Source organism: Alosa sapidissima, chromosome 8 (assembly GCF_018492685.1).
Source record: "Alosa sapidissima isolate fAloSap1 chromosome 8, fAloSap1.pri, whole genome shotgun sequence".
Lineage (NCBI taxonomy): Eukaryota > Metazoa > Chordata > Actinopteri > Clupeiformes > Clupeidae > Alosa > Alosa sapidissima.
Window position 1 is genome coordinate 10,495,637 of NC_055964.1, and position 25,071 is coordinate 10,520,707.

The 25,071-nt window shown below is 43.4% G+C and overlaps 1 protein-coding gene across 6 annotated transcripts in view; it reads left to right on the forward strand.

Moving 5' to 3' along the window:
• Positions 1-1,467: 1,467 nt before the first annotated feature.
• The window catches only part of clip1a (CAP-GLY domain containing linker protein 1a), a 50,112-nt gene continuing 26,508 nt past the window's right edge, over positions 1,468-25,071 (forward strand). For 4 of the 6 annotated variants that reach the window (XM_042102439.1, XM_042102441.1, XM_042102444.1 and 1 more), the window contains exons 1-8: positions 1,468-1,598; positions 14,450-14,779; positions 16,029-16,552; positions 19,245-19,369; positions 20,053-20,272; positions 21,416-21,613; positions 21,997-22,100; positions 22,450-22,510. In XM_042102439.1, coding sequence (XP_041958373.1) covers positions 14,689-14,779; positions 16,029-16,552; positions 19,245-19,369; positions 20,053-20,272; positions 21,416-21,613; positions 21,997-22,100; positions 22,450-22,510 — 1,323 coding nt within the window. In that variant the 5' untranslated portion in view covers positions 1,468-1,598; positions 14,450-14,688. Of the gene's footprint in view, positions 1,599-1,625; positions 2,108-14,449; positions 14,780-16,028; positions 16,553-19,244; positions 19,370-20,052; positions 20,273-21,415; positions 21,614-21,996; positions 22,101-22,449; positions 22,511-25,071 lie in introns of those variants that run through there. The other 2 variants (XM_042102445.1, XM_042102440.1) reach the window with 2 other exon arrangements.

Genomic DNA, 25,071 nt, shown 5'->3' on the forward strand with positions numbered 1-25,071 from the left:
AGTCCTTGGCCTGGGCTATGGAAAAGATGGACAAGGCCGTAGAGGTGGAGATCTGCAGTCAAAATGGCAAGGAACAGCCCATTTTCTCAGCGAAGTGTCCTTTTTAAATATCAAGCAAGACCTGAGAACATGAACTCCACATCATAAGGAAGTGAGTGGTAATGGGAAACAACCAGTGAATGGAAATCAAGAGAACTAACATTTTCTGAGACAATTGTCATAATTTTTAAAGAATGTTGTGTATTCAGTTTTATTAATGTTCAGTTCATTTCATATTTTCTCTTCAGTTTCTTAAGTATTTTGTAAAGCATTCTTTCATGTTTGGAATAACTTTTTTTACTGCTTTTTTCTTTTCGGTTGCCAATTTGTGGTGCCAGTTAATCATTTTATTATGAAAATGCATTTTAATACTAAAGCAGGATAATTTCTCCATGCATTGTTATAAGTCAGTGGAAGTTTAAGCCCTATGTCCACCAATCACTCACTGGCAATGGTATAATATATAATATAATAGGCTATAATATAGGCCTAATATAATACTGCTGTATGCTGTATTTGTAGACACGCTGTGGTTATGAGGGATTTACCTGAAATAGCCAGTATGTGTCACTCAAATCCCTGTTTTGTTTATCTCTCATCTTTCCGACCCATAAGGATACTATTGAACACTGAGTAGGTAGGCTACTTAAAGTGAAAGCCATTGTATGATATTTGCCTGCCTCCTTTCATTATGCCTTAATGGTTGTCTTGAGTTTTTGGCTCACATAACGAATCTCAGTCAATCTCAGACCATATGGAAGGAGTCTGATAAAGACAATCTCTGATTGCAGTACCTTCTGGGTGAGAAGAGATAGTCTTGAGTGCCTTTTTGAGGTGACTGACGCTATCTTGCAAATGTAATGAGGTCAATTTAATCATTCCTACTGTTGTATGCACTATAATTTTGATTTGGCTGAGATAAAACCCCATCACTTGTTGAGCAGAAAACCTTTACTCTCTAATGTGAGTAAACACGAGTCATTACATTGTAGCTACTAAAGCTTTTGAAGTTGTGTCCAATATTTAATAAAATAGTTGTTGTGGCCATCGCCATGTTTTAGTTAACGATGCCAAAGTGCACTCCTAGTTTCAGTTTGGGATGATGACAAAATGCATTAACCTAATAGGGCTGAGTGTTTTCACAAATGGCATCACATTTAAGCTTAATGATAGACAATAGTGTGAACAACATGCTATTTAGCCTATGTGTCAAGTGATGAATAGACCGTTCACCATTGATCTCAGGCTATGTCCTGTGCATCTACAGAAACAAAGCCTGTGAGTACTTATTAGGCTACAATTCAATATGTCACACCCAGCCATAGAAGCGAAAGCTGATCATACAACTGCAGATATATCACATGTTAGTAACATTGCATTTTTGCCGAAAGTGATGGAGCAAAAGGATGTGATCAGTGACGTCAGCGCGCAACTCGTAGTGAAACGTGTGAACGCCCGGTTACAGGCACAGTCTGTGGTGGAAGTAGGCTAGGGATCTGCACCGGTATTGTACCCGGGTTTTGCGAGACAACGTGGAGTGTGTACCGTAGGATCTACAGGTATGGGAGACGACGTTTACCTACAATTTCCAGGCTTTGGCAAGATCAGGATGACACTTGAGTGAATTGACGGTTGGGTCTGATTTGATCCCGCGAAGGTGTAGGATAACATTGACGTTTGCTAACGTGAACGTTAACCCTCTGAGTTGGTCCTCACAATTTCCTCTGCCGAAAAAGGTTTATTACTGCATAGGGCCTTGTCCAGTCTCCTGATATAGAAACTATGCCTGTTATCGTTATGAAAATGGCGCGTTAACAAATTGTGAGCATAACGTCGTTTTCCTGGCCTTTGAATTGTTCTCCAAGGTGACTCGCACCGCCAAACTTGGACCTCAGTAAGCTAATTAACGTGAACGTTACAGCTAGCTACACAGCTAGTTTTTGGTTAGTCTAGGCAGCGAGGTTAGCACAGCCTGCCAGCATTGACATTGCGGAACCTCGTCACTTCAGACCTGTGGAGTTCCCTCTCTTGCTTTTGAAAAGGACATCAGGGTGATACTGTGATTCATGTAAGTCAATGCAAAGAAGGAAAATGTGACATTCCCATACGATCGCCGAACATTATCCAGCAGGGATAAAGACATTTTGAAATCTGATAATCTGATTTGTCTAACGTTATCGCAACTTGTTTGACGTGTGACAAGGCTAGCTTGGATTGGACGTTAACTTTGGCCAAACTTGGCTGTTCAAGTTTGACCATTTTACGTATGGTTGACACCTAGTAAAAGGTTATTCAGCCGCAGGACCACCAAGATAAATGTACTTTGTTATTGTAACGCAGTGTAACATTAGGCAAATGGGTGTGAATTAACTTACAACGACTTTAATGTATCGTCGTTCTACAAATATCCAGATCTACGTTGTGATATGTTATGGACTTGTAACAAGCGCAGGGTAACGTTACTTGAACCCATCATCGATAGGGAAATTTGGGTGGTACCTGTTCGAAAACGTGTAGCGTTACGTTAGCATTGTAATTATATGAGAAATCGACGTTGGTTTATTTAGTTAATCGAAACTAAAAGTTCACACATCAGCTAGGCTGTCTTAGCTCAAATTTGACCAGTGCTTGCGATAGTATGGAATGACATCCAGATGTGCCACCTCACCAACAGCATTGCGCCATATGTTCAAAACAAATCCTGGACGCAGAATGTCCTGTTTTTCCTTTGCCGGGGGTAAAAGGGCCTGTGTATAAGTAGCGTACGTTAACATACTTAACTACTGAACTATTTGTTCTGGTTGAAACTGGCGTTGTCATTCTTTGTTTAGAGTTGAACAAGTAACCTAGCTTGCTAACCAGCTAAGGCAAGATAGCTACCGACTTAGCATAGCTGAATTAATGCCAGTTTCACTCAGTACTCTCATTTCAGACCCTCTATGGACATAATTTGGTATCTGTGTCTGACCTGTAAGGAAATTAGAGAATGTGTCTTGAAATGTGTCAATGTATTCACCTGTAGACAGAACTTCACACAGAAAACCAATGAAATTAGATAACATCCCCAGCCTTAAATTTAACCAAAATAATGATAATAATAAGATATTTGATATTGCTCAATATTTGATGGCCTACTTGTCAGCTCAGCCTCTGCAGTGATTAGTTTGGCATCGGAATAAGATGAAATGCTTTGAGTCCTAAGTAAGGGCATGACAAATCCAGAGTGAGTCAACAGAAAATGACATGGAGCAGGATGACATTCTGGTGCAAGTATAGGACTACAGCAGTGGTTTATCCCGTCTGGTATTTTTGTCATCCTTGGTTTTATCTATGTATTCGTGAGTGAGTGAGTAAGCATGCCAGTTCAACAGAGGAAGTAAAGTCTGACTGTATACGTAAATATGTGACTAATGTGCTTTCCTGAGTCTTTTAAACAGATGTTCTCTGTTACAGTGAGGAACTGTTAGACTTCTGGGTTCACATACTAAACTTTGGAAGATGCTTTGTACTTCCCCCTCACACACACTTTCCCTCTTGTTTTGCTAGGGCAGTATGCCCTTCTGCCTCTCATCCCCACTGCACTGCCAGGAATCAGGCGCATAGGATTTAATTGATCAAAACCCATGGATGGTCTCACTGTGTCCAGTTGTCTTTATGTGAAGGCTTCCTGTGTTTGCACTTTGCAGCAATATGTTATTAACCTCTCTCCCTCTCTCTTTGTTATTAATCTCAGTTAGAGGTTACTGGTCATGTCTCTCAATATTGTCACCTGTGTATTTGATTCAGAATAGCTCACCTTTCATAGCCAAGAGGGCATGAAGAAGTTAGGCTAATCACACTAACATGTTTACATGTAAACACTTGGTCTTGCCTGACATGTCCACCCTGTGTATCCAGTGAAGAAAACATAAAGCATACACATAGAAAGGCACATTCGTTAAGAACTGGCTGCACCATTGCATGGTTTTCCGTGTAGAAGAACGTCCTCATTACATCACATCACATCACGAAGTCTCCATGCCATGTTGCTCTCACGTCACGGCTGTTGGCATTTCAGTGTTGGCATGCAGGGCCAGAGTGGGATGTTCTGGAGGTTGCCGCCGGGCTTTTGTGCGTTGGTCACTATTGAATAATTCAGGGAAGGCTTCTCTGTGCTAAATGAGCTACAACACAAGAGTGGGTCACTGTGCCATCTTCTCAAGTTACTCAGGGTCATTTGCTGTCTTTTTCAGACTGTTAACTGTCAGTGAAGTTGACTACAGGTGCATTCTTTCCCTGAAAAAGGGCTCTTTTGATCGCTCCCGCTGATGGTCTATCTAATACACAGACACATTATCATGATTGTATGGCCTGAATCTCCAAATCAGCTTGTTGACGGTCAGTTTCAAAATCTCCCCCATTTCAGCAGAGAGGCATCTGGCTCTGCCCTTGATTTGCTGTTAATTGTGCATATTGCCAGATTGCACTGGTGGTAAAATAGTAGCTTAACTAAAGACCAAAGAGCTTGTTTTTTATATTGATTTTATTATATGATGTGCTCATTTTTAAAAGCAGTCTTACACAGAATTACAGTGAAGCCCTGTTTAGCTGCTTAATAGCCCAGATTATCCAGAACCCAGAGCCAGAGGCATAGCAATGTGGTGTGATTTAGCAGCTGAAGCACATGTACTGTAGGCCTTTTAGACTCAGTTGTGTAGACTGACATGCACTGTTTTTTTTTTTACTTGTGTGAATAACTGTGAGTGTGGGTAACTGTTCTGTTTTCGGAACAAATACCTTTTTGTCTGTGTGAGTAGTGTGTGTTCTTTTCATGAAAGAGACAACCTTTGGTCTATTTTTAACACGCGGAGAATAAAATGACAAGTCAGGAAGTGTAAATTGGGACTTGAAAGTACACTGCATCTATGTTAACAAAAAAAAACAAATGTGCACACAGTACTATGTAAGCTATTTCAATAAGCTATTAAAATTACTTGCTGAGGTAGGTATTCTTTCATAGCAAGTTTATTGTGGGAAATTGAGGATTGCTTATTATTCAGCAGCTATTGTGTTTCTTTGCTTGTCCAGTTTGGGGTTAGAGTTGAAGCAGCCATTATGAGGTGGTGAAGAATGACCTTTTTCTGGTGCTCTTTGACGTGCCGTTCTTTGAGCAGTTTGCAACTATCCCTCTAGCTCTGTAGGGTAAGGTTGCACCAGCTGGCCCTGTTTAATGATTTCCCAGAGGGAGGAGAGCGCTGGGCTCGTTCTCTGTTAACTGTGGGTTCCTGTGGTGTGACTAATAGTGCCAGGCTTCTGAGGTGCTGCTTGTTCCCAAAGGTTTTTGGCTGCATTCCGGCCTCCTCTCTGTCTCTCTCTGCTACTGGGGGCAGACACAGCTTAGTTACTTACAAACTTTGCTCTGTCTGGGCCAACCAGCTATTCACACCTTTTTATTTATCTGTGAAACACCTCAGCAGAAACACAAACACAAAGTTAAGTCATGCTCTGGAGTATGTTAGTGAAGTTACTCTACAGTTATTTTTTAATGCTGGTGATAAGGTGGCAAATTGAGTTTTGCACATTACCATGAAATGACTGAACATGTTCACAGATTTATAAGGTTAAACAACATGCAGTTAGCTGCTATTATTGTTTACAGTCCTCATCATTGGTGGACATAACATCCAACGAATGGAGGAGAGGAAGTTTGACAGTGAGAGTCAGCAGGCTAAGTGGAAATTTACACAGCAGTTTTTGCTTCTGTTTCTCACCACTTCACCACACTGCTGGTGTACAAGCTGTATGCTCTCGTTCTCTTCTGTTCAGTCTCCCATATTTTGTTGCCCTAGATTTAGCTCAGTCCAAAATCTGGTTCATCTGAGCTCCTGAATGCCTCTGACAGTCCAATGCTGTGTAAGTCTCTAGTTGAGACGAGGCGTTTTTTTTCTTAAGAAATTGCACATCAATCCTAGTTCTATTGGCAGAAGAGGTCTTGCTAGGGGTAGATTTGCTGACCACTGATTGTGTGTGTGTGTGTGTGTGTGTGTGTGTGTGTGTGTGTGTGTGTGTGTAAGTGTAAGTTAATCAGCTTTGCCTTTACCCTCCCCTGCTGAGTTGTTTATGCTGTGCTGATGTCCCCCTGGTCAATCCTGGAGACCTTTTCACCTCGGCCTTCTTCCTGCACAACAAGAGGCACTCGCACGTCCTTGTTTTGAAATGTGGACTGACTGACTAATGGCACCCGTAGCCCTGAATTTCCTAAAGGCTGTGCTGACCCCCACACAGTCAGTGAGCAGTTCCTTTTTGCTCCAGGATTTGTGTAAAGCTGACTCGGTTGCTAAGTCACTTACAGGGCTACATCCTGTGATGGGATGAGTAACTCCCGACTTTCTCCAACTTAACTTCTGTAGCATAATGGACACTACTGTAACATCAAACATTGAGTCGGCTCTCACTGCACAGCAGCTTAATTGACAGGCTGTGAAGATGCTTCTCCAGGGGCTGAGTGTTGAAACCTTTTTTTAGTGTGTGACCTCTGCTAGGATGCAGAGGTGAAGACAGCAGTATATTGATTGCAGTGGCAGGCACACTTCACAGGGAGAAGAAAGGCTAGGTTTCTCTTCCCGTCTGAGCTGCAACACCAACAGCGGAGATATGAGCCTCTCCTCCCCAGGACATGCAGTTGCTGAGGCAGTTCCTTACAAGTTCTAGTTCAGAACTTCACTAGTTATGAAGGGCCAGCAGATGTTTACAATCAAGGCATTCCCCGAAGTTCCCCAAAGCTGTTCGTTGATGGAAAGTTAGTCTTTCTACTCATGATGGGAATAATGATTCTGAGGAGCATTAGAGGCTAATGCTAAACATGGTGAGCTTGTGGGCCATTTAGCAGAGGCTGATCATTGTACAGAGGAATGATGTGCCTGCCTGGATTTGCACAAACTGCTGTGAACAGGAGTATGAGCTATGTTGAAAGGCCTCAGCGAAAGCGAAGCAGCAAAATGGATTAATTAGCCTGAAGCAGAATGTGATATGTGGTGGGTGAGTGAAAAGCTTAACAGTGAGAGAGCGAGAGAAAAGGCTGTTTTTGTGAGGAAGGCAGAGGGATGTCAGGGAGAGCCAGGCATTTTGAGCTGACTGCAGTCTAAGGTCAAGAATGTGCTGGAAGGTGATTGGTCACCCTGGCGGACAGAATGGTGGAAAAGAAATGTGCACTGAATGGGACAGTCTCCTTTCTACAAGACCCATGACATTCAATGTCCACATGTTAGTAGTGTTTTGTCAGACTAGGTCTTTTTTATTTAATTTCCTGATTTATGTCAATCAGCACAGTGTTTCCCATACATTTACTTATTTGTGGCGGCCCACCACAATATCAACATTGACCACCACACAATGATTTTCCAGGTTGTACTAAATTGTGCTTAACTCTGGTTAGCATCATAACCATGCTGTGCTAATTTGTTAAAAACTGTTGCATTCAAGTTAATTATGCAAACCAACCACCACAAATGGAATTCAGTTCTCTGGGAAACACTGCAGCATCAGTTATTCAGTCATGGGACGGTGTCCGCCCCCTCTCTGCTTTGTGAGGGGTTTGATGTAAGGTAAGGTAAGGTAAGATAGAAACTTGTTATGGGTGCAGGATCCGGTACGAGAGTATCACAAGAGGGTAAGAGATGATCCGCACCCCAGATAGCTCCCATTCATAATCTTTTTTTATTGTGTGACGTTTGCATCCAGCGGCTCTTCCTCAGACTTCAGGCAGTATAAAAAATATTATGAATGGGAGCTATCTGGTGTGCGGATCAAGGTACAGTAAGCCTTATATAGGCTAGCACTTTTTCCAGCACAGTGGCTACTCAAAGCGCTTGACATAGACACAACGACATCAATAATAAGTCCATTGGCAATGGTTTGAGGGATGGGAGTGAACAGCTGTGGCCACAGAGATGGCAGCACGGTTGGGAATCTGATACCCGACGTCACTCCGCTCTTTAAGCCTGCAAGTGCTAAGACTACAGCAATGCTGCAGAGCACGCCACAAGGTGTCTGGTTCTCTCTGTCCCAAGCCTTCTAGAAAGCTAAAAACGTAGCTCATAGCCAGTCATGAATGACATTGTGAAGTACAAAATATTAAGATCCAAATACGCTCTTATTCTACATGGTGTTTTGCAAATATTTCACTAATGTTTCACGACACTCATATCCACGAAACTGTGTTACGGTGTGAGAAGGCAAAATCGTGACGCACCCCTTCTTGTGTTTCCCGAAGGGGGGATGTAACGATTACCTGTATAATGGTAAACCGCAATAAAAATGTTGACGATAACAATTACCGTTTTCATTTCAAATATCATAATTATCACGGTTGATTACCACAGTGTGGAAACCGTGTGCAGTGTTTCCCATACATTGACTTATTTGTGGCAGCCCACCACAATATCAACATTGACCACCACACAATGATTTTTCCAGGTTTTACTAAATTGTACTTAAATCTGGTTAGCATCATAACCACACTGCACTAATTTGTTAAAAACTGTTGCATTCAAGTTAATTCTGATAACCTGCCACCACAAATATAATTCAATTCTGTGGGAAACACTGCATGTGTTTAATCCCAGCTTCATGCAAGCCTGCTTTTGACATACACTAGGCCTGGTACAATGAAACAAAACTGGTACCTTACTGATTCTGTTGTGTAATTGATGGTTTTAACTGTGATTCGGATTAGGCTACACCTGCTTATAAAAGGCGGAACATTTTCACCGCAAAACGTGCACTGTAGCCCATCATGTAGCCACTCTGCGTCTTTTTATGTTCACGTCCACATTAATTCCATTCCACTTTCTTTATCAGGAGAATACAGTAGCCTAAAGTTTTATTTGGAACACTTACTTTGGTCTCACTCATTGGATCCAAATAACAGAAATGGCAAACTCCAAGTCATGGGAGGATAAGTTAAGCACATGGCCAATTAAACATGACCAAGGAAAAAGTGAACGGGACACTTTTAGAAGCTATTTCAGCTTGTGTAGGACTCGGTGCTTTCTGAACATATTGAACACACTTTTAAAAATACCACGATAATACCGAAAACCGTGATAATTTTCTTCCCTATAACCGTGAGGTTAAATTACATACCGTTGCATCCCTACCTGCAGCGCTTTGTAGTGTACGCAGCCGCATAAGCAACACACATCTCCCGCCTTACTTACTGGTACGTGTCCAAAAATAAAATAAATAAATCTTAATTTCATAGCTCTCGTAGCTTTCATTGTAGACTATGCGTTCACCAATCAGTGTAGAAGTAAACCCCGTCTCCTTGCCCCGCGCTCTCTCTCGCTCTCCCTCTCTCTCACGCACTGAATGGACACGCGCCCCTCGCCATGCACATTTAATCAAATAAAACATTCACAGTCGTGAATGCAGACGCATAGAAGATAACAAGCTAAATTACTATTAAATCTGGTTAGCATCATTAGCATGCTGCACACAAGAAAGAAGGCTATAATCTGCATGAAGTGTGCTGTCATGAATATCATAAATTCAGTATTTTGTCTTTTTATAGTATCAGGATATAATACACAATAATATATTCTAATATAATAATAATATACCCCCCCCCCCCCCAATGGTGTATCGTTACAGCTCTATTTATGTCTGATACATCCCTCAGACACATTGCAGTGTGACTGATGAATGGCATAACTTACAAATACAACAATTTTAAAAAATGAGACAAGAGAATTAGAATAGAAGAAGCTAAAATGTCCTTTTTCCATCACGTGTGGAGGCGGCATTTTTTTATCGTCATCTGAGAGACTAAAGAGTTGGTATTGTAGTGGCAACGTTCGTTAGTGTGTGTGTGTGTGTGTGTGTGAGCACCTTTAATACACACTACCGACACACACACACACTCTCCCTCGGCACGTCCTGCAGTGCATTGCTGTGCAGGGAGCTGGCCTCTGGCTATAGTAGTTCCTGTTCCCCAAGCGCCCCTGCTCCCTGGTGTGTGGTGCGCTGGAGTGGGATCACTCCTCATCATTGGCTCCTTTTGTTCTCTGAGGCCTGATTTGCATGAGCGATCCTCACCCAATCTCATCTCTGGGCCCTTTTCCGTTTGCGCTGCGGTGAAAAGACACAGCGGAGTGGAATAACACGAGAGGGGCTTTAATAGGAAAACTGGGTCAAAGAACCCTTGTCCCGTGTGTGTGTGTGTGTGTGTGTGTTCCATGAATCTGCAAGGATGCTCTACGGGTGTGGGTTTGTTTTAGTTAGCTCCTCTGCAAAGGTAGCCATGGAATGTGTGGCATGTCTCCGGGTTATAGCAATAATTCGCCTCCTCCTCTCTGCCCCATGCGGGCCTCCCTGCAGTGCCAATGCTTGTTTCCCTGGTGATCATACGATCATGACCTAAATGAAATCAAAAGGGTGTGTGTGTCGTCACCCGCATGTCTGATGTCTCCTTTTTGCCTCAGGCCTTATTGGGACTGAATTCAGTTACTTTGTGCTCTGCTTACATGCATGGCCCTGATTCAGCTTTGGCCAAAGTATCAACAAACAGAATTCGCCTCCCACTGGCTATGCCCAACGCTGTTATTCCAGGAGCTTGGTATTTGTCTGAATATATATGCACAACACAAGTCAAAAAGTGCCACACAATTTGAAACAAGAACAATGCCTCTTCTGCGAAGGTGTTTATTTTTGCGAGGTGTTGCTGCAAGTGCTCAGAATAGTCTCTGTTGCATTTTCAGCTTGAGCTCTCTGCAGCATGCCTTGTGTTATGCCTGTTATGAGTAAGGGTGTCACGATTTCGATTTTATATCGAAATTACATATCAATCTCGAACTTCAAACTTTAAAGTAGAATCGACGATGCAGCCACACCCCCAATGTCACGTCCAGCATGTATGCCAAGACGCACAAACACACATGCACGTGCGGAACTACAGCGTCAACACTCCTCTAATTTTAGGCTGCAGCCAGTTAAAATATACACATCAACCTACCGAAATCAAAGCCCCTCTTGCTACTTTGAATGAATACTTCCACACCGGTGATTTCATTCACGTCAATTAAAACTAACTTAGCCTACTCAACTTAGCAAGTAAAAACGTGATCTAGTTACAGTCCAAAGTTACTTTAAGGCTTAAAATGCACATTGATAAGTACATATTCCATGAAAACTAACCTTGGGTCTCTTCGGAGTGTGCTAAAACAATCAAATTATCATTCTGTGTTTAATTTCACTACGTTCATGTGTCTGTTTTAGCCTAATGTTAGTTCTGTTTACATTACAACCTCGCGTTGGAGTGGTTTCAAAATAAAAAGCGGTTTCAAAATAAAAGCCCCCGAAACAGAAAAGGAAAAGGCCAAAAAGAGTAAATAACGATCGAAAATCGAATCGAATTGTGACTTTAAAATCGAAAATTACATCAAATCGAGGATTTGGAGAATCGTGACACCCCTAGTTATGAGTATACACAATGATTTACTTGACAAATCCACCTGCTCCTATGACTTTGATTGATCTGGATGATGAAGGTGATCGCCTTCAGATCGCCTCCATGATTATATTTTAGGTCAGTGACTGCGCGGTTCTGTGTAGTCTGAGCTCACTGTTTGCTCTCCCTGGGACATGAGTGGGAAGCTATTATTAAACGTGGTAGACTTCAGCTTCAGACAGCGGGCGCTCCTGAAAATAGAGCCTGGGTGCCGTGTCATCTGGACTGGAGTCACGGCAACGCTGCTCCTTGTTTGTTTGTGTTTGTTTCTTTGCGTCCTGAACACCAATGGCAGCCACTGACAACTTAAAAGAGAAAGTCCAGGAGCCTAAGTCTCTTCCAGGCCATCTCTCTCTCTCTGTCTATAACTCTCTTTCTGGGTGTCACCTCACTTATCTCTCTATCTCCCTTCCTACCCTTTTCCTCATCTCTCTCTCTCTGTCTCTCTCTCTCTCTTTTTCTCTCTCTCTCTCTCTCTGGCAGCATGGCACCCTTTCTCCTTAGGATACAGGCTGTGTGTGTCTGAAGGTAAAGGTGAATGAAGAAGATTAAAGATTCCTGAGCCAGACACCCATGATAAGCTGTGGGTCACACACAGCAGCTCGTGACTCATGATCTAGTCCCAGATTATCGGATAGGAGAATTATGTTGATGATTTGATAGGTGTATGGCCATGTAGATATGGGGAAGGTTCAAATGTAGGCCAACGCTAGAGGTCACGCAAGGGTAGAACAGGGGAACTACATGTACAACTCGGGGAATGCTGGGAAGCCATGGCCAAGCCTCAGTCATTTAATCCCAGTTACAAAAAAATATGTCAGCTGAGATGACATACTGTACCGTGTCAGATAAGCAGATAGAGAACAAGAGCACTAGAGTAAGAAGGTTAAAACCTGATCTGTCATGCTGAGGGGATACTGGGAAAACAGCGCCAAGTGTTCAGTCACTGGCTTCCTGTCACGGAGTGGCTAAATGTCACTTGAGGTGGTTAAAATGTCTACTCTGTCTGCCAAGTCTCAAGTTTGGGGCCCCCACTGCCATTACACATCATCATATGTGAGTTTGTTGGCTTGAGACAAGGAGGGTTCTAACATGCTTATTATCTTACTTTTCCCTAGTTCTTCACAGGAATTTTTTTTTTGCACTGAGGCCTACATACCGAAGACTTAGCATTCCAAATCCACTGGCCTCTCGGTTTTCATCTTCATCAGGCCAGAATCCCAATCAGGCTTTTGAAGTCACATGAATCACAGCAGAGTGATCCAGACACCCCCCACCCCCCCATGGTCCTGCAGGGTTTTATGGGAGTTTTCACAAAAGCCTGCTGCTTGCATCAAAAATCTAGTCTTACACTAGGAATTACTAGGAGCAGCATTTCTGGTGTTTTGCTTGTGTCATCCAAACAGACTCTTGCATGCCAGACCTTGTATAGCTAGGGCTGGATAGTATTCCCAAATGTGGAAGTAGAAGGGAAATTAAGATACCCAACATGTGTGAGTAGAAGTTTGGAGAGTGAGAAACACACAACAAGGTGACAAAAGAGTCAAATTATTGACCCATCTCTGTTTAAAGTAGCAGCCTATCCTAGATGTATAAAGCAAAGTCTGGATTTAATGAATAATTGAAGGTTCAGTAAGCAGACTGGTTTGACCACATTGTAAACCATTAAATGGTCATGACGCGGTAACTCCCCAAGCAGAACGGCGTCAGCTCATACCAGAAGATGAGTACTTGCATGTCTCTGCACTAAACTCGCCCTAAAAGACATCTTGTGGAATTGGTTGAATTCACCCCCATGTTTTGACTTTGTTCGTTATCGTTATGACTTTGCGTCTGTTTGCTTTTTGACTTGAAGTTGTTTTCCTCTGTGTGGAGGTTTGTGTTGTTGCAATCGGTAAATCAAATTAAGGCTTCTTTTTTTTATATGGAATGAGATAATTCATGGCTATTTGTGTTCGTATAGCCAGCCAGTGAACAAGATGGCGTGTCTGTCTTCCATACCCTCTAGTCTTTTCTTTTCTTACATAAATACATTCACATAGTCCCAGCATATAGGAACAATAGAATGCTCATTTAGTAACAAAACCTCTTTGTGTGATCTGTATGTTGCTACGGTCACAGCTAACAGTCTATCTAGTACTAGTAGACAGAGCCCAAGCTGTCCTGGGTTCATACAACCGATGTTCTTGTTCTGAGGTCAAACGTGGAGGGAATAGTGGTGGAGACAACAACTCACTCACTTGATGCTTTTACATCCTGGGATCCGTTTCTATTTCATTTATTTTACTTATTTTTCAGCAAAGCACAGCCAAACCGTAACAATGTCTTTCTTGCTATGCTCATTTGAGCCCTCATTTCAGTTGAACGGAAAAGTGTGGAATTTATCACATGCCGTCAGTGAAGCTCAGTATTAATTCAAAACATTGTCAAAACAGAAAAGTCAAGTTGAAAGTATAAACTAAATTGTCAGAGGACCTCTTTTTTTTTTATATGAAACAGAATTTAAATGGATAGATCAGAGCTAAAAATTGAGACCCAGTGCTGCTGGCTTTGCAGCCTCAACTAAGCTATCTAGTCTTACCTCGACCCTTTGTCTAGAAAGGGAACATGTGGCAGTAGAGTTCTTTAATGTTGCATTAGCCTAATGTAGCTTACTCAGATGCCCCATTCACTCATGATGTTCTGCTATTTTGATTGAGAAATTTGATGCAATAGAAGGGCTTGTTTAACGGATTCAGTACTACAGTATGTGGACAGATAGCATGCTTGCTTGGGTGTGGTTAGTATATGCTGTTAGAAGGATGAGAACTATATAAAATAAATGCCAGTTTTAAACTCCCGACTTGGAGCTGAGAAGTTTCTCTTCATGTGTCAAACCGACATCTCTAACACAGTTTTTTATCTCTCTTTTTCTGTTCCCAACAGAGTTGGTTCCCATAACACTCCTTTTTTCCCTCCCTCGCCCCCCCTTTCTTTTTCTTTTTAATTTTATTTTGTGCCGGTGGTGACCTACACAGCCAGTGCCTGTGAGAAGCCCACCACCTCCAGTGGACCCAGCGGGCCTGGCAGAGCTGAGTCAATGAGTGGTACAGGCTCCTGGAGCGCTTCTGACACACGCAGCCGAGCAGCAGCAGCAGCAGCATAGCACAGCCTCAGACGCAGCCATGAGCACAGCCAAGCCCAGCGGCCTCAAGGCCCCCAGCAAGATTGGCAGGTCAGCCGCCGGGACAGCGGCCAAGACATCCGCATCCACAGGTGAGGTGCCAACTGGCTATGCTTGCCGTTTTGTCACAATCCACTCAGCCTCCCATTATACAGAGGGAGTTTGTGTTTGTTTGTGTCTGTGTGTGTCTGTGTGTGTCACCATCATCAACTTCGACTCCCTCTATTTGAATAATAATATAGGCGACAGCACAGATCTCCGTGTGTTAACAACATGTCCACATTAGGCCTCCATGTCGGCCGACTAGTCTGAGAAGATGACGGCGTGAAATTAAATGTCACAGCTGATTAGCCGCCATGGTGTTTATGGCTCTCTCCAGTTCACTTCCGTACTGGATTATATAAACAATTCCTAGATGATTACATTGAGATGAGCATGAACTCATAAATGTATGCATGTGTTGCGAAACCAGTAGCAGCAGCAAAGTATGAATGCTGTTATGGGCTTCAACATGAGGAACAGCCATGCCGAGGTGATCCTAATTAGCCTTGTGCAATTTCACAGCAGACACCATGAGGATAATTAGTGGCAGCGTTTCTTCAGTAATTAGAAAGCGGGGTCGAGATGGTTAAGTAACTTCTGCGTGGAGCTTTAATGAGAGTTTGTTGCAACATCCCACCTCCTGTATTGAGTTTTCCCTTTCATATATAAACTGATGAACTGGTTTGACTTATGGATTTGTATTTGTTACTTTTTATTATTTGCTTGTTTATGACTTTGTGCTATGGTTACCGGTATGTGGGCGCCGTCCGGCTCGAATTCATTTGATTTTACTTTGTTTGTAAACTCTGAGCATTAAGCTCTTTTACAGCAATGCCCTGTCAATTTCCCCTGAATAAACAATGGTTGATGATGATGTATGAGAGTGATGCTGTGCAAATAGTCAGCAGCTGTGTGGTGGAACATCTACTCATAAATGAACAAATGAGATCTGACAGCTGTGTTTTCACACGTGACCTGCAGGGTTGAGAAAAGGGGCAGGGTGACACGTGGTCTCTAGCACACAGCAGATGAACTGCCCCTTCCAGATCAGAACATATCAGAACCATTTTCTTTTAAAGAGCTTTTAAAACTGCAAAAGGCAGAGTTTTTAAACTGCAAAAGGCAGTTGCATGCATAAAGAATATCTTTAAACAATCTGATGAATGTTGGTGGTTGTAAACTTTTAAATATATATATATATATATATATATATAAATAATGTTATTGATGTCTTGTCTTTCTCTAGTGGAAATTTAAATAGGCTTGTCCAGTGAAATATTTTCTCTCACTTTGTCACAGCGGCTGCCAAGCCTGCCGCAGCACCAGAGGCACAAGATGGGGGCGGTGATGGGGAACAGTTCCAGGTGGGCGACCGCGTGTGGGTGAACGGCAACAAGCCGGGTGAGGTGCAGTTCCTGGGTGAGACGCAGTTTGCGCCCGGCCAATGGGCCGGCATTGTGCTGGATGAGCCCATCGGCAAGAACGACGGCTCGGTGGCGGGCGTGCGCTACTTCCAGTGCGAGGCGCTCCGTGGCATCTTCACGCGGCCCTCCAAGCTGTCGCGCACCGAGGGCGAGAGCAACGGCACCCAGACCGCGCCGCCATCCCGAGCCTCGTCACCAACGCCGTCGCAAACCGGAGCCCCGCCGGCCGCCGCCGCCACCCCGGCGGCCAAGAAGGCCCCGCCAGGAGCCTCCGCTCCAGGGGGGGTCACCACGCCCTCCAACCTCACGCGTGCCAACAGTGAGTCTGTGTCTAACCTGTCGGAGTCGGGTTCCGTGAAGAAGGGTGAACGTGAGCTAAAGATTGGAGACCGTGTGTTGGTAAGACACTTATACTGTTCAGTAACGTGTTTTATGTTCAGTAACAAGTTGTGCTGAAAACCAGGGCTCTACACTAACATTTTTCAGGAGCACTTGTGCGCCCAAGTTAAAAAATTTAGGAGCACAGACAAAAATTTGGGCGCACAGTCAGTTCTGTACTTAACTTACACATAATCTAACATTATACTGCAGCTAACAGTTAAACATGCCAGTGGACCAATTGCGAATATTAAGAATGACTGACAACATTTAGGCTACAGGAAACAGGATTTTAAATATCAGTGCCTACTTTATTTTCAGTCTGTTCTATTTTCCTACATTTTGTTAATGTAAAATAATATAATACATTGCCATATTTGCATTTAGCCTGTATATCAAGTATCCTGCCAAATGTAGGCTAATTTATTTATTTGTGAATCCATCTATAGCTAATCCAAATGTGCCCAATTGCACATGGTGACCTATCTGACTGCATACTGCCTAATACTACTAAAACAGTCCATTTTCTCTTCCACAAAACCCAACATAAGGATATATGTTTTATACTTTTAGTTTTTATTTGAAATATCTGCATTGATGGGGGCAGTAGGCAAACGTTAGGCCTACTTTCGTTTTGCACTTCAGCTTGTATTCGGTGTAAACAAACAAGCATGCGTGGTAGCCTGGAGTTGTCAGTAGCGTTCTACCTTTGAATAAAATGGGAGTATTACAGGAGGCTAGTTTTGTGCCGCTACAGCTATATTTTGCATATTGCAGCCAATACGTCAACTGGGCTAAAAGGCATGTTAGGTTACCTTTCCTTCTCTCACTGCATTCTCAGAATCTCATCCTGTTCCTCCTATATCCAATGAATTCAGTGGATAGAAGAACTAATTTCTTCAATCTTTGCATCTTGGCTGGCTAGTCTAACTTTCCGCTTTTTCTGCGCGCTCTTGGATTTAATAGAAGCGACTACTAGCGAGTCACAACGCGAAACTGCTAACGTTGATGGGATGTGTAGTTTTTATGCTGCATTCGCGACTGGATTCTATGGTTTGCACCAGTAATGATTCTCGATGTTGCGGTGTATTTTGTAGACAAACATTGACATGGTTAGAAGTCATTCGCACCAGTGCGCCTAAATATTTTTTTTGCACTCGCACAGCATCATTTTTACTCGCATGTGCGAGTGAAATGGGCGCACTGTAGAGCCCTGCTGAAAACATTACAAAAGTCTTGGAGAGGTTGGATGTTAGAGAATTTTATTGGGTTCATCAGTCTGATGTATACTGTATGGTAAGGATAAGACTTCTTCTAAAAGGTGCACTACAAATGGTGGCACACTGGTTTTCCCTGTTCCCCACTGATTGATAATCATATTTTAAGTAAATGTGTCAAGTAGGCAAATATAGTAAAAGCATATGCTTATCACTATTATTATGTATTGACGTAGAGAAATCCCTCTCTCCTTGCAAGTGGAATACAGAAGCCCACTGTCCCAGTAGAGGCTTGGACCTAAATGGCGTAAACAGTCCAAAACAGCTGTAGTCCTGCTGAAGAGTGCAGACGGAAGAGGGTGGTGGTGCCTAACACATGCTGCTTTCTAAACCATGTGTCTGTGCGCTCCAGATGTCTAGTGGATCATGTAACTAGAAAAAGAGGCTTTTGTGAGCTAGCTTTGGCAGATAACTACGCTGTTTGCATAGTCAACTGCGCCTCCCCATTATCTGTAACTCTGTGCTAATGAGAGACGTCTCATCATTGAGACATCAATGAGAGAAGTCATTGTTAAGGTCACACATGGGAGTGCTGGACTCATTTACCCCTTGTTGACACCTCGGTGTGCCTTGCATCCGGGTTTAGGGGCGCGGCTCCTATAGAGGCCTGGTTAGCTCATCTTGGACGAGGGCTCAGGTGGAATAGGGGAGCTGATGCAATGGAGACTTCCCAGCTGCATGTGGAATGCTGGCTACTCTCAGCCTCCTAATGTCCACAGCAGGCGGAGAGAGATGAGACGCACACACACACACACACACACACTCATGCACGCTCATGCGTGCACACACCCTCTGGCCTCATTCTAATCTGTAAATACAGACTGACCTCAGAGTCACAAGACACACACACACACACACACACACACACACACACACACACACACAAAAAGAGACCAAGCAAGGCCACCCCTGAGGTGGTTGCATAAGTGGAGGCCCTCCTCATGTGTACAGGAAGAGTGTTGGTGTCCGGGAAGTTTGGGATTTCCCCTCCAAGGGGAGATGGGTTTGCTAATGCCTCTTTGGCCTGCTTTTATTGTTTGACACCCGCTGTTTTAAAAACAAAGTTGGTTCCGACGTAGAGTTTCCTTTCATTCTCTGCAGTTCCCGTTTTAAACGGCATTTAGAACTGCTGAAATGCGCTCATGAAAGTATTATTGGCAAGTGGCCCTTTCCGCATGAATTTGAAATGCCGTGTTTATACATAATACAGAAAGAGTTTTGCGGAAGTGAGGTTTGACTTTTTGTGGTCATATCATCTCCCAGAGATTGAACCTATTGCTATGGTTTCTCTCACCTCTATTTTCATTTTAACATGCCAGTATTTTATTGAAAACTGCTCCATAGAGTTTAGTTGACCCCATCATGCCAGTATTTTATTGAGTTAGTTGAACCCTATCCCAGCAGCCTCCTGATGTGGCGCTCCAATCTGTCCTCAGGTCGGAGGGACCAAAGCCGGGGTGGTCCGGTTCCTGGGCGACACCGACTTTGCCAAGGGGGACTGGTGTGGGGTGGAGCTGGACGAGCCGCTGGGGAAGAACGATGGGGCTGTGGCTGGGACCAGGTAAATGATAAGATCTACTCCCACCACCAGCAGTCTCACAGGCCTATAGGAACTGATGAAAAATGAATGAGATATGTCATCGGCACCTGGGCAGAAAGATCCAGGCTAGCAAATATTGGTAATGATAATGGTAACAGTGCCAAAGTACTAGGATTACTTGAATCATTCCTCTCCAGTTGTCGAACCACAGTTTTGCTGTTTTGATAAAGTCTCTGTATAAGCCATTTTAGGTATAATATGCACTGTTACAAAGTGGGATTGGAAGTAAATTCAACCCTCTGCCATGATAAAGAAAAGCAAAAGAACACGCTGTCCTAGCCTGTAATATGGATGGTTAATGGATAAAAAATGACCTTCATGACATCCTCTGGCATTGCAGCACTCTCTCACTTCACATTTTCACACCAAAATAATAGTAGCCATGGTTACTGTGCCGAAGGCCTTCTCGCCTCTTTAATAGCTAGCTGTACTGTGAGAGGTAGTGTGAGAGGATAATGTATGTAAGAGTAAGGTCTCGCACATTTAGTCTTTTTTTTTTTAAATAATTTCCTGTATAATGTGTGTGTGGTTTCATAGATGATCGGTAGAGGATGATTGCTCCGTGTAAAACATGCCCACTTGACATGATGATCTATATTGTATCCTAAACTTACCTACCATGCCTGGTTCCCTTTGACCCTCAGGTATTTCCAGTGCCAGCCCAAGTATGGGCTTTTTGCACCTGTGCACAAGGTGACGCGCATTGGCTTCCCCTCCACCACGCCGGCCAAGGCCAAGACCACGGGCGTGCGGAAGGTGGTGACCACACCCTCTGGCCTGAAGCGAAGCCCCAGCGCCTCCTCCATCAGCTCCATGAGCTCCGTGGCATCGTCCGTCAGCGGCAAGCCCAGCCGCACCGGCCTGGTGAGGGATGAATACACACACATACAGGCATACAGATGTGCGCGCGCACACACACACACACACACACACACACACACACACACACACACACACACACACACACACTCCTTGAAATCATTCCTATCTGTGTCATTTGCCGTACTGGTTGGAAAGAATTTGTCTAAAATCCATGCCTACACAAACACAACGGTGCTATACGTAGCTCCATGTATGTTAAATCTTTAGCTTAACAGGCCACACACAGCCTTAAACAAAGAGTATGTTCTGCACTCACTCCATGTCTTGCTTAGCACCATCTACTGTACACATACTGGTACTTTCTACTGCTTTTATGAGCCCCTCACATTACTAAGCTTATTGCAGCCTTTTAAATGCAGACATTCCCATAGAAACACATACACACATACACACACATAATCCATCAGCTTTATGAATGCAGTTACTAATCCCGTCAAACAGGTTCTCTGGGATTTATTACTTGCACATACAAGCACACAAACACTTTCCCATCAGATAACTTTCCCTGGTAATCCAAGATCAGACCTCTAGTTAAAATAGCTTTAGGTAATAATAGGTAGCTTTGTTCTGTCTCACCCGCCCCCCCCCACACACACACACACACACACAACCCAACCCACTGTGGTTTGAAGCTTATACTAAGGCCTCACTGGTTTGAAGTATGTTTTTAATGGATTAACTGGATTGCTTTTACTTTGTGTTAGTCAGGCGTTGTGGGCAGTCTGCACCAACATTCAAAGAATAGGAACCATGGGGGATTATATACAATACAGTCGAAGTTAAATGAGAAAAAAATATTACATGAATTAGATTCATGTCAAGTCAAGTTTATTTATATAGCGCATTTCATACACAGAGGTCATTCAATGTGCTTTACATAAACAAAACCAAACAATAATAACAAATAAAAAGCATAGAAAGACAATATAGTCAAAGAATAGTTAAAAGGTAAAGATCATAATAAAAAGAAAACATAAAACACAAGGTAAAATAATTAAAAAATAAAGGATAATTAGTAAGCAAAAAACAAAGTGGAATTAAAGTAGATTATGAATGGCTTTTCCTGATTAATTAACCTAAATCACATCCTTTTTCTCTCTTTCTTCCCCTCCCCATTGTCTTTAGCTGACGGAGACGTCGTCACGGTACTCGCGTAAAATATCAGGCACGACGGCGCTGCAGGAGGCCCTGAAGGAGAAGCAGCAGCACATCGAGCAGCTGTTGGCCGAGAGGGACCTGGAGCGGGCCGAGGTGGCCAAGGCCACCAGCCATGTGGGTGAGGTGGAGCAGGAGCTCTCGCTGCTCAGGGAGGGCCAGGAGCAGGTGGGCCATCACACAATACTATTCCCCCGTCAGCTTAAATAACTGCCTAGATTGCTTTTGTTGTTCAAGTCAAGTCATTTGTTTTTGATATAGTACGTTAAACACAACAGAAGTTGGCGAAAGTGTTTTGCAGTTATAAATGGCTTTCAAATTCATATATCACTGACTGTTCTGAAATTGTACCAGGCTGGCTTGAAATGTGAACATCTTCAAACACTGTTTTCAGCTACTTGTCATTCAACTAATTGGCCCCAAATTACACCAGACCCACTTCACACATGTGTAAAAGAATATGATGCTGATGGGATTCAGCTAAGTTGGCAGTACAAGGTATGATTGCTGTTTTGCGCTTCCCAATGCTATGTTCTCCTGCCTTTTCACAGTATGTCATGGAGATGGAGGCCAAGATGGACCATCTGCGTACACTGGTGGAGGCAGCGGACAAAGACAAGGTGGAGCTGCTGAATCAGCTAGAGGAGGAGAAAAGGTAAAAGGGAGAGAGAGAGAGAATCTAGCTCAGATACAATATCGTCTAATGTTGTTTAACCATAAGAGAGCTGGACGGTGCTCATAAGAGAAAGGTCAAGACTATATTGGAAAGTCTGATATTAATTTATTCAGTAGCCGAAAGGATGAGCGCCTCACTGCAGAGTAGAGATATTCAGAACATCATGTCTGCACCTGGTCTTATTCTTGTCAGTTTTATTGAACATGTAATTCACTTAGTATAATCGAGTTAATAGTGAATACTAGGATTGCTGACTGGAGAATTGGTTAGTACAGTATTTCTATGTGTGGTCAAGAATTTTTTTTTTTAAATAATTTAATTAAAACAGGAAGGTGGAGGACCTACAGTTTCGTGTGGAAGAAGCCTGCATTACCAAAGGAGACCTGGAGGTAAATTTGAACCAAATGAGACAGACAGACACATCCATAAAACATAATCAGATTTGTTTTGTGTACAGCTGGAGGCTCGACACATGTAGGCTCACATGAAGTGAGGTGCTTTTCTGACTTATTAGGAGTCTGATTTCAGCAGCTACGGATGACATTTTGGGTTGTTCGGAGTGAGTTTTTGAAGCCAACAGAGGTTGATGCACTAACCTAATTAAAATTCGGAGGTGCTGTAGAGCTTGACAGGGCGGGCCTCTTTTTTTCGCTTACTCTACAAACCGACCTTATCAACACTTCAAAGCCAGGCACTAGTGCTGCGCATAGTTACTGCCTAAGACCCATTCTGCTGATGAGGAAGAACAGAAAAGGCCTTCCTTGGAGCACCACTGCAGAGAACACCCGATAAGTAGGTAGCGACCTCGGTCCTTTCCAGCTCTTATCAGACTGAATTGAGATGAATCTTCATTTCTTTTTTTGGCGAGGGGAAGAGGCTCATCTCAGAGGGAAGGTCTTGTTAAGGGGGCAGCCTCTTTGTCCTCGTCCCTGGCTCAGACTCAGAGCTCCTCTACACACTGTGTGTGTGTGTGTGTGTGAGTGAGTGAGGGTGTGTGTGTGTGTGTGTGAGGGAGGGTGTGTGTGTGTGAAAGACTGAGTGAGGGTGTGTGTGTGTGTGAGGGAGGGTGTGTGTGTGTGTGTGAAAGACAGAGTGAGTGAGGGTGTGTGTGTGTGTGTGAGAGCTGTCCCTGCCCTTCCCAGTTCCCTTGAGGCTTCACCGCAACCAACAGCACTGCTGATTTATGCAGGTCTATCTGCAGTGTGTCCGCATTAAATGACCATAACGAGGCTCTCGCAACCACATGAGAGATGGAGGGGGGAACATTGGGCTATTGGCCATCGACCACAGTTGGACCTCTGCCTTATTATTATACATGCAGGACCAAATGAAATTCGAGATCTGTCAAGGTCTGTTGTATTGAAAGGAAGGTCAGGGCTAAAAGGGCAGCTATTTTAACCCAGGAAGGCTAAATTACTGACCTTTTGAGGATTAAAGGTGCAATCAGCATACATGTCAATTGCTGTTTATTGATCTACAGCCTCCTTAAGAGATTTCACACTAAGTAATGCAAATCAGCTTTCTGTTGAGGCCTGTGTTGAAAGTATATGGAAAGTGCATTCTATTGAACGGTCTTTCTGACTTAAGGGTATACTTTTCCATTTATTCATCTATTGTAGTCAAAACGACATCAAACATGGTTTAATTTGGTCATAACTTGTCGTTACGACAGATTAACTCGGCCATTTAGAAGAATGGCTTGCAATAAGTCCTTTTTTTTAGAAATCCAGCAGTCAACTTAATCTTTTCTTCTCTTATTTTCAGTTGTCTTACTAAACTGAGCAAACCCATAACTCACTGTGTGACTTAATGTATAATACTGTATCTGTGTGTGTTTTTGTATGTGCATGTTCTTGCTTTCTAAGATAAACAGCAACAAAAAAAACAAGTGAGCTCATCACTGTTTAACCACTGTACTGACGTTAATCACTGATGCAATGCATTATCATGACCTGCTTCATATCATGACCTGAAAACAGAGACTTGATTGGACCTGTTTATCACATTCTTCTCCCCTTTTCCTGTCTTCCATGTGTCATAGCATGATCATGTATAGCTTCTATACATCATCACTCATTCTCACTCCCACTTGGTTCATTCTCAGTACTAGGACAGTAAGTGCTCGTACACTCTCTGTATCGATCACACCTCAGAGTGTTGGGCAGTGTAGTATGCGAGTATTCGTCCCCGATGTGGCCATGTACAGCTCAAGCCCTGAGGTCTGACCATATTGGTTTTTTTTTGCTGTGTATAACATGGTAAAGATGTTGTTCTAACATTTCATAAGTACACAAGGAGAGTTTAAACGGTTACTCTTAACACTGATGGTCTTGGTACATCAGGGAGAAAGAGAGGAAGAGAGGGCGAGAAAGAGAGGATGTGTTGACGGAGCTATTGACGCCCAGCAGATTTTCCTTTGGAATGTCCTCTTCTAAGTTCCTCTCTGTCTCTCTGATGTTGAGGTCAAAGTCCAAGTTGTTCTTCCATTTTGCATCACACATATGCTGTGAATCATTGCCCTCTCACTCACTCACCTACATACTCACTCACCCAGCTCATTCATGAACACAGAACTCTCTTCCCTCTCTCTACTCCAGTCTCTTGTATCTCTATGCATGGCCTCTTGGGCACGACACCACCACATTATCGTCACCAGTGACAGATTACCTTCAACCCATCAGCCAACCACTTCCCCTCACCCACCAACCTACTCACCCAAATCAACTCACCCATCCCAACAGGTCGCTGGTCCCCAGCTTGCATGATCCAAACCTCAGATTACTTCCTCCGCCCAACGGCCCTGTCCACTCACGCTTCATTCCATAACCCAGTCCTGACCCCCCCCCCCCCCCTTCACCTCACACCAACAACAACCCCTCCACTCCTCTCTTTCCCCCCTCTCTGTCCTTGTGCATTGGGCTGGCATGTGATGGTGGCACTGGTTTGTGTT